Below are 9,777 nucleotides of genomic sequence, written 5' to 3' on the forward strand. Positions count from 1 at the left end.
AACTAAGACTACAGGTGCCCACCACAACGCCCAGCTATTTTTTTGTTTGTAGTTGTCATTGATGTTTGGCAGGGCTGGATTTGAACCCACCAGCTCCAGTGTATGTGGTGGTGCCCTAGCCACTGAGCTAAAGGTACCAAGCCTCTTTGGAATTTTTTTATAATTACTCCATACTTAAGCAAAGAAAACTACCATATATTTGGGGTATCCTGACAAAACTGAATAGCAGTACATTTATTAAGAAGGTCTAATTTTTATTCCTTTTGATTTTATTTAACAGAAATAGAAGTCTAATGAATGAAACACTAGGAATGCTAATTTGGTTTTTAAAGATGGTTGTCTAAAAATTGAGGACTGGAGAAATCTTAAAATCAGTAGGCTCCTTCATAATTTTTTCAGTATTAAAAAGATGAAGCTGGTACTTTTCCACCTACTTTTGAAACGAATTATAAAGTAGGGCCAGGACTGTTGATATACCATTAGGGAGGCTCCAGCTCTCAACCACATGAACCATCTGATTAAATTATGCAACAAATATTGAACTGCTATGATACAGAAACAAGAAAGTCCTCTATTTTCAAGGGCATATCCAAGGAAGAAACAAGTAAACAAATGCATAAAACAAGATAACTTTAGATAATGGTGAATATTATTAAGAAATAAAACTGGGTAATGTGACCAGAATTGGTGTGGTTACTTTCATGTGGGTGGTCATGGACACCCCTGACCCCAAGAGGAAATACACTCTAGTGGGAGCCAGGCCCCTGAAGGTATAGAGAAGAGCATTCCAGGGAGAAGAGAGCAGAATAGCTGAGGCATTGACAGTGAGGAGGAAGATAGCAAAGCCTGAGGGCAGAGGTAGGATGGGTTAAGTGATTCATGTAAGCAGTTTGTTTTATAGCTTATAAAGGGAAGGCGGGGGCACATCACACAGTTTGATACAAACATTACAATTGACGACTGGTTGCCATGGAGAATAGATTATAGAAGCTAGTAAAAACCTGTGTCTTAGCAGATAGTGGAAATAAGGTTGATGGAAAACAAACATCAATTAAATGTATGTCTTAAACAGGTTAACTGATAAGTTTTAATGAATGGTCTATGGTTCTACATTAAGGTAAACTGTTACAGCAACTCTTTTTGCAAATCTGAAATTATCTTAGAGTTTAAAATAACTGTTAAACAATAATAAAAAAATACTTTGTGCCTTGAATGAATAATTACAAGTTCTGATTTGGGTACAGTACCAAGAATAGATGAGTCCAAAAAATGGAAAAAAAAAAACAAAACAGATTCTCTAATTTAACTGAGTTGGGACAAAAATACAGGGTATACTAAAGGTTACTATACATACAAGCATACACACATACATACATATGGAAAATGGAAAATTGTAGCTAAATGTACCATTATTTACAAAATATTCACTATAAACTTTTATAAAATATTTCTGTGTTGATATATAAATAAGAAAAGTATTAAAAATATGAAATACAGTATGTGTTTGTTAATTTCACTATGTATAGCGAGCGACCTTTTGGACACTCTGTCCTTTTTTTATTTATTTTTTTGGGTGGGGGGAGACATAATCTCAGCTTGTCACCCTCGATGGAGTACTGTGGCATCACAGCTCACAACAACCTCAAACTCCTAGGCTTAAGTGATTGATTCTTTTGCCTCAGCCTCCCAGGTAGCTGGGACTACAGGTGCCTGCCACAATGCCTGGCTACTTTTAGAGATGGGGTCTCGTTCTGGCTCAGGCTGGTCTTGAACCTGTGAACTCAGTCAATCCTCAGCCTCCCAGAACCTGGTGGCATGAGCCACAATGCCCAGAGCACCCTGTACTCGTTGCTGAATCCAACTCTGGTTGGAAGCCCAGCAGTTTGTGTTTGGTTTTTGTACTTCTTAAAAGCCTCTCAGATTTTGATGCTTGCTAATATATTACTGCACAGACAAAATTTCATATAGTTTCCTTTAGTGAGTTCATTCATCATACTAAATATTTATTGAAACATTTTGTCAACTTTTTTTTTTTTTTTAAATCCTCAGCAACATCCCGAATCAGTGATGCGCACTTGGCAGACACAATGATTGGTAAAGCAGTGGAACATATGTTTGAGACAGAGGATGGTTCTAAAGATGAGTGGAGGGGAATGGTCTTAGCACGTGCACCTGTCATGAACACATGGTTTTATATTACCTATGAGAAAGACCCTGTCTTGTACATGTACCAGCTCTTAGATGATTACAAAGAAGGCGACCTTCGCATTATGCCTGATTCCAGTAAGTATATATTGGCAACTTTTATTTTTGATAATTCAAATGAAATGCGGATTTTAGGACAAGGTATTTGATTAACTAGTTTGCAAGTGCATTTTTATTTTCAAATATTAATCATTGTTTTAGTCATGCACAAATATAGACTATGAAATTTTTCACCTTGTTAAGAATTTTATATAAGAAAATGATAATCAGTTCTGCTTGGCTTCTATAATAAAATAACGTTTATTTAAAAATTATTTTATTAACACTACTTTGTACTACTTTCTACCTTTTATTGTTCAAAAATATGTGAAGGTGTGGGAACCAGTAATTTCCTGTGTACCTTTTACTCAGCTTTTAACAGTCACTATCTTTCTTCATTGCCAGTCTTGTTTTATCTGCTTGTCCCCCATTTGAATTATTTTGAAACTAATCCCAGAGATCAGTTATTTTATCTGCAAATATTTGAACTTTACTTTAGAAAACACTGATTTCAGAAAACCACTAGTTGGGGAACCTTTCAGTAGCAAACAGATCACAGAGTCAATATTTAGGCACAGACATTTAGCTATTTCCACAAGTAGTCTGTTCCTGTGAGGAAGGTAGAAAGGGGTATGATGGAGGCTAATTTCATCGAGTCTAGGTGGGGTTTTGGGGGTTTTATTTTTTAAGCTGGCTTTTTGTGGTATAATTCCTATAATATATGGTTCACCCATTTGAAGTATATAATTCAGTGATTTTTTTAATATATACAGAGATATTTGCAGTCCTCATCACAGTCAAATTTAAGACATTTAAATCACCTCAAAAGGAAACCTTACATCTTTTGGTCTGTCTTCTTCCTAGCATTAAACAACCAATAATTTATGTTCTGTGTAGATTTCCGTGTTGTAGACTTTCTTGTAAATAGATTAATAATGGTGTGAAGACCTTTGTGACTAGCTTCCTTTCACTTAACATGTTTCATAATCTATGTTATATTGTATATCAATCAGTTGTACGATACACTTTTTTTTTTTTTTTTTTGGCCAGGGCTAGGTTTGAACTCGCCACCTCCAGCATATGGGGCCAGGGCCCTACTCCTTTGAGCCACAGGTGCCACCCTGGATACAAATTTTTTAAATTCATCCTTTTATGAATGGATGTTTGAGTTGTTTGCACCTTTTGATTATTACATATAGTGCTGTTGTGAACATTTGTGTAGAAGTCTCTGTAAATGTACACTTTTAATTTTTCTTGGATAATGTACCTAGGAGTAAAATTGCTGGAAAAAACAAACAGAAAAACAGTAACTACAAAGTTTTTGGGAACTGCCAGGCTATTTTTCAAAATGGCTACACATTTTACATTCTCACCAGCAGTAAATGAGGGTTCCCATTTCTCCACATCACCACCAACCCTTACTGTTACCTGACTTTGATTCTAGCCATCATAATGGATTTGGAGTTGGTATCTCATCGTGGTTTTGATTCGTATTTCTCTGATGAGTAATACTGTCAAGCATCTTTTCATATACTTAATTGGTCATTTGTGTATCTTTTTTGATGAAATGTCTGTTTACATCCCCTGCCCATTTTTTTTTTTATGAGACAGAGCCTCACTTTGTCACCCTTGGTAGACAGAGTCTCACACTCTGGTCAGGCTGATCTCAAGCTCCTGGTCTTTAACAGTCCTCCTACCTCAACCTCCTAAAATGTTAGGATTTTAGGCATGAATCACCTCACCTGGCAATTTCTTTTATTTTTTAAGTGGGCTAGGAAGATGATGTGGAATGCAGTGCCATTGAGAGGGAGCAGCCTTTAAAGATTTGCGTAATAAGACCAAGAATACTTAGGCATTAAATGTGTACCATATCCTCATTAATCCCTGTAGGAATTGTCTACTTTGAAATTCTATTGAAGAGTCACTTCAACTTATTTTTAGTTAATTATAGCTACTGGGCGGCACCTGTACTCAGTGAGTAGGGCACTGGCATTATATACTGAGGGTAGTGGGTTCAAATCCGGCCCTGGCCAAATTGCAACAAAAAAATTGCAGGAGGAGTAAGGCGCCAGCCCCATATGTTGGAGGTGGTGGGTTCAAACCCAGCTCCGGCCAAAAAAAAAAAAAAAAAATTGCCAGGCGTTGTAGCTGGCACCTGTAGTCCCAGCTACTCGGGAGGTTGAGGCAAGAGAATCTCCTAAGCACAAGAGTTGGAGTTTGCTGTGAGCTGTGACACAACAGCACTTTACCAAGACAAAGTGAGACTCTGTCTCTAAAAAAAACAATAATTATAGCTATAGATTTCAAATGAACCGAAGGAATTTTTGATTATCATACTTTTCAGAATTTTTTATGTATTTGAGTTGGCAAATTATTTTTGTGAATAAAGTTTTACTTGAACACAGCCACTTTAGTTCATTTATTTTTCATCTATAGCTGCATTCCTGCTACTGTGGTAGGATTAAGTAGTTGGGGCAGAAACCATATGATCCTCAAGCTTGAACTTATCTGACCCTGAAAGAAAAATTTGCTGACCACTGGTGTAAGTAATCATGAAGAATTCTGGGTACTAAAAAATAAACAAGTGTAAATCTGTATTTATTTCAAAGTAACAAAAAGTTTTTCTTAAACAGTGAACTAATAAATAAGATGAAATGGATTGTTAAAAAAATAAAAAATAGGGCGGCGCCTGTGGCTCAGTGGGTAGGGCGCCCGCCCCATATACCAAGGGTGGTGAGTTCAAACCCAGCCCCCGCCAAACTGCAACAAAAAAATAACTGGGCATTGTGGCAGGCGCTTGTAGTCCCAGCTACTTGAGAGGCTGAGACAAGAGAATCGCCTAAGCCCAGGAAGGTGGAGGTTGCTGTGAGCTATGATGTCACAGCACTCCACCACGGGCAATAAAGTGAGACTCTGTCTCTACAAAAAAATAAATAAATAAAAATAAAATAAAAAATAAACAAGAGTTGATGTATGTCTTAAAATTGAGTTTTTAAATTCTTCCTCCTCCCCCTTCTCCCCCACCCCTTAAAAACAGATGATTCACCTCCAGCAGAAAGGGAACCAGGAGAAGTTGTGGACAGCCTGGTAGGCAAACAAGTGGAATATGCCAAAGAAGATGGCTCGAAAAGGACTGGCATGGTCATTCATCAAGTAGAAGCCAAGCCCTCCGTCTATTTCATCAAGTTTGATGATGATTTCCATATTTATGTCTACGATTTGGTGAAAACATCCTAGATGTCATCATGAACTCTGCCAAATTTGTGGAACTATTAAATGTATAATTTGTAGACATAAAGACTTGATTGCTTTCCAGTTTAATGAAAGCTTAAATGTCCCTGCGAACCCACAATCTCTGCCAGCAGAACTGGTTTTGTTCTGAATAGTACAGATTGATGTGAACACAAAGCATTTTGTGTAAGGAGAACTCCTTCCTCTTAAAAGAAGTCTGTTTGGAGGGGAGTTACAGGCAAGTTTAGTAAAAGTTAAACTAGTATCATAGTCATTTAAAACTGTAATAGTTCTTAACCATTTTTCCCTTCACTCTAACACTCTCTTATTCTGCTGCCACAATGCAAGCATAGTTTGGTATTTTTGTTATTGCCTTTTTTGAGATGTATGTATCTACCTATATGTGTGTGTGTATTACGCACACACACACACACACACACACCATTGGCAGTCCTTTCCTTGTGTATTGGAATGGGGGTGACATAATTTTCTCCAGTTTAATAGGAGTGCTTGACCCAAATCAGTCATATTTATGATATTATTGCTCTTTATTTAAAATTAAATTTTGGGCACAGGAAGCACATAAGAACGTTGAGTTTCTTTTGAAAATCAGAAGTTCAGAGCACCTTTTCAATCTGGAGGCTTTAAACCATAAATCCAAATGTGAATTACTTGTGAACTGTTAAAGATCTGCATTAGAATTTTGCAATCTGATAAGAAAGCTGAGTAAAAGGCTGCCTTTAATTCTAAGGTTTGTAACTTTTTTTAAGACAACACTTTATTCCATAAAACAGAATAAGTGTTTGTATAATTTTATTTGTTTACTCTTTAATCATAAATACTTTTTAGCAAAGCCCAGGTCCTTGGTCCACATAGTGTAATGTAGATGTATTTTGGACAGCACATTTGGTCCATTATTTGTACAAATCAGTAATCTGGATTTTAGCACATGGATTTAAAAAGGCAACAGTACATCATTGTGTTTGTGGTAAGTTCCTGGAAGAACACATTTTATGTCAGAATTGTCAGTTTTAAAAGTGGCATTTTTGCCTTCTAACAAGTTTTCTGAGACTTTTAAATTTTTATTACTATTATTGCTACTACATGATTATGGTCAGAAACTCCCCTCCCCCTACCCACCTGTTTTTCCCCACAGAGAATGTCTAGAGAAATAACAGCTTAATCTCCAGGCATCTTTTGTGGTGGTGTATGTACGTACATCCTTGCTCCGGGTGTGCTCTTAATGTGGATTCATTCTACCCAGTGGCCCCTTGGGGTTTGCATGTCAGTGATGTGTTATCATAGAAGGTCCAGTCATTCGTATTCGCTTGTGGGTGTAAGTAATAGCAGCCCTTATCCACAGAGTCCTTCCATGGTTTATTCCTGCAAGGTTGTTTTAAACTGAAATAGAACTAACTGCAACTGTGATTGGTTGATCAACAAAACAGCTGCTCTCACTTTGTTTTAGAGGCGATGGTTTGACAGCCAGGAGAAAGGCCATATGTGAAACTAGTCTCTTGGGAGGATTGGAAATCATACCTGCTATTTGGGCAGAGCCCAAACATGCATGCTGTCAATGAAATACCACAGGTTTGGATTGAGGTCCTAGAGACCTCTGTTGTGGCTGTTCTTGACACTAGAAATCACTTCCTTTCCAGGCCCCACTGCGCATGGTTGGCTGATGCCCATTTTAGCCTTCATAAAGGCTTGTGCCTTGTGCTATTGGATGGTAATGGCTGCTCACCGTGTAAACACAGTACCTCAGTTTTCTGTCTGCAGCTGCATTCGCCCTGTGCCCAGTGCTTCACTTCAGGCATCCAGGGCTGAGCTTCTGAAAGCAGTGTGATATCTGAGTCATTGGTGCTCCTTGTGTATGTGAACAGGTGTTGTTCTACAGATCTGTGTGTTTCCCCACTGACTCTCTTAAGAGTCCCTGCATGTAAATCTCAAAGCTGAGCCTGGCTCCTTGAGCCCAGACTGACATTCATGGCACAAGAATCTGTGAGCGTGTCCAGCATGCACAGACTGTGCAGAACTTAGCACAGTGACGTTGGGCTGAAAAATAAAGCTCATTATGAACTATCCTGAGAATTGGGTCAATTGAAACATTTCTAGCATTACCTAGTGACTTGCATTGTGGTTTTTCTGCAAGCAACTTTAGTGACTTTAATTTACCACATGATCTCCCAGTCTCTAGATGAATGCAACATCATGACCGTGATGACGACTTTAATCATTGTTCCATTTATTGCCTTTAGGGCTGAGGGAAGGGGAAGGGTTTTTCTTTTTTGGGTTTTTCCCCCCCATCTCCCCCCCCATTCTTTTTTTTGTTTTGTTTTGTTTTTTTTTTTTTGAGGCTTACACCATTACTTAATGACTCTGTGATTCTGCTCCTGGGCCCACGTATCCTGGGCTTCATTTTAGGCTCATGTTTCAGATCTGCATGCATTGCTTGCATTTTTCTGGTATCTGAATGTTGGTTCCTGGTTCTAGGAATTCAACATTAATTTCCAAAATTATCATGGGACTTGTGACAACACGAGACATGAATCTATGTATAAAATTTATCGGCCTTTCTCATTTACCTGCTCTAGTATTATTGTATTGTGTGTGCGTGCGTGTGTGTGATGTCAGGCTGCCACGTAAAACTTCAGAGAAAAATCTTAAAAGCAGACCATCCTTTTTTGCATGCTCTATTCTAAGTAGAATGTTCAATGTAACTAACTAAAATTGCATGTTAACAATATTTAGGTTTTTTTGCTTTCTTTATTTTTATTTGCTTTCGTTTTACTGTATATTTGCTTACTGTGCTGTTTTAGTGGTTGTAGGATAAAAATGCACTGGTGAAGCAAATGTAGTGCCAACAGAAGGTGATTTTCCCGTTGTAAATGTCATGCAGCATTTGAAGGGACTGTGCTTTCTTTAAAAAATCACAGTTACTTCTAAACCAGATTTTATTTCTATTATAATTTTATGTGCCAAACCGCAAAGTGCATTGGGCTTGAATCTCTGAACACTGTAGACCCATTAGAAGACTGTTCGGATTGTCACAAATTGTAGTGCCTGAAAACATTCTTAAGCTGATTGTCTTAAAAAAACAAGAAAGTTCTCCAAAGACAAAACAGGAACAACTATTATAACAAAATTATGGTCAAAATGTCTGTGGTTCCTTGGAAATGCTGCGCTCTTTGTGTTTTCCATCATTAGTGCAGTTTGAATGAATGTGTATAGTTCAGAGGTCTTCGTGTTCACATTTTAAAATTAGGTAAATGACCTCATCTTTTGAGCCTGAATTCATTTTTAATTTTAATTTTATTTTATACAATGTGTAGACAGTTCCCTGTTCTCTGCATTTAGAAGTATACACAATATAAATCTGTTAATTCTGTAAGTAATTTTTATAATTATGATGTAACTCTATCCTATCCTTAAAACATTTAAAATAAACCCTTTATGTGCAACTCCTGACTGTAGATTTTGTGCTCATGAGCAAACTGTGATGTGTTAAACTTGCTTCTGAAGTTTTTAAGCCAAGTAACCTTTTTACTACATGTAAATGCAAGATATGCATAGAAAAAGAAAAGAATAGAATTTGTATTTGATTGATAACATTCAGTAATATCTAAAAGGAGAAGGGGCAATTCAATAACCCACATATATTAAATACTAAATTTTGTGATTTGATATTAATGAGAAATTTAAATTTATTATAAGATTTTCAACTTAAAAGAATTGTTTGAAATAGCATTAAATAATTTTTTTATTTTATACTTTTCACATTTATTCTTGCTTTGAATATTTCTTATGATGCTTTTATTCATACTTAAGTTCTATCAGTGAGATTCTATTGTGAAAAATCTATTTCTCAATGCAAAGGATAAAGAAATGAATGAAATAGTAACAACTATATATCTTCTATGTCTTATCTTCCTTGGTAAATTTTATCAGTGAGGCAAAAAGTAGAGTGAGTTTATGGCAAGCTTTAATTACATTCTTTTTAAAAAATGTTTCCCAGTTCATTTTAGCCAAAGGATTTGGCTTAAGTACAGGATAGGAAAGATCGTTTCCTTGCATTTAGGTTGATAGCTGGTGAGGAATAAACACAAACTCTTGGTTCAGGACACTTGGCTTCTAGGCTTGTATTAGTGGGACAGCTGTACTGGAGACCACAGAGGTGACTGATTTGCACCTGAGCGCAGGGTCTGCTCCAGCCCTGGTGGAAGAAAGCTGCATTTTGGGGAGGAAATGAGCCTTTGGAAAGCACAGATGCTTGACTTAGTCTAAATTTTCTAACGTTTCTTG

The 9,777-nt window shown here is 37.0% G+C and overlaps 1 protein-coding gene across 3 annotated transcripts in view; it reads left to right on the top strand.

Moving 5' to 3' along the window:
- The window catches only part of SPIN1 (spindlin 1), a 123,339-nt gene extending 114,403 nt beyond the window's left edge, over positions 1-8,936 (top strand). For all 3 annotated transcript variants that reach the window (XM_053578629.1, XM_053578644.1, XM_053578636.1), the window contains 2 exons: positions 2,050-2,283; positions 5,282-8,936. In XM_053578629.1, coding sequence (XP_053434604.1) covers positions 2,050-2,283; positions 5,282-5,481 — 434 coding nt within the window. In that variant the 3' untranslated portion in view covers positions 5,482-8,936. The remainder of the gene's footprint in view (positions 1-2,049; positions 2,284-5,281) is intronic.
- The last annotated feature ends 841 nt before the right edge of the window (positions 8,937-9,777 follow it).

Source organism: Nycticebus coucang, chromosome 2 (genome assembly GCF_027406575.1).
Source record: "Nycticebus coucang isolate mNycCou1 chromosome 2, mNycCou1.pri, whole genome shotgun sequence".
NCBI lineage: Eukaryota > Metazoa > Chordata > Mammalia > Primates > Lorisidae > Nycticebus > Nycticebus coucang.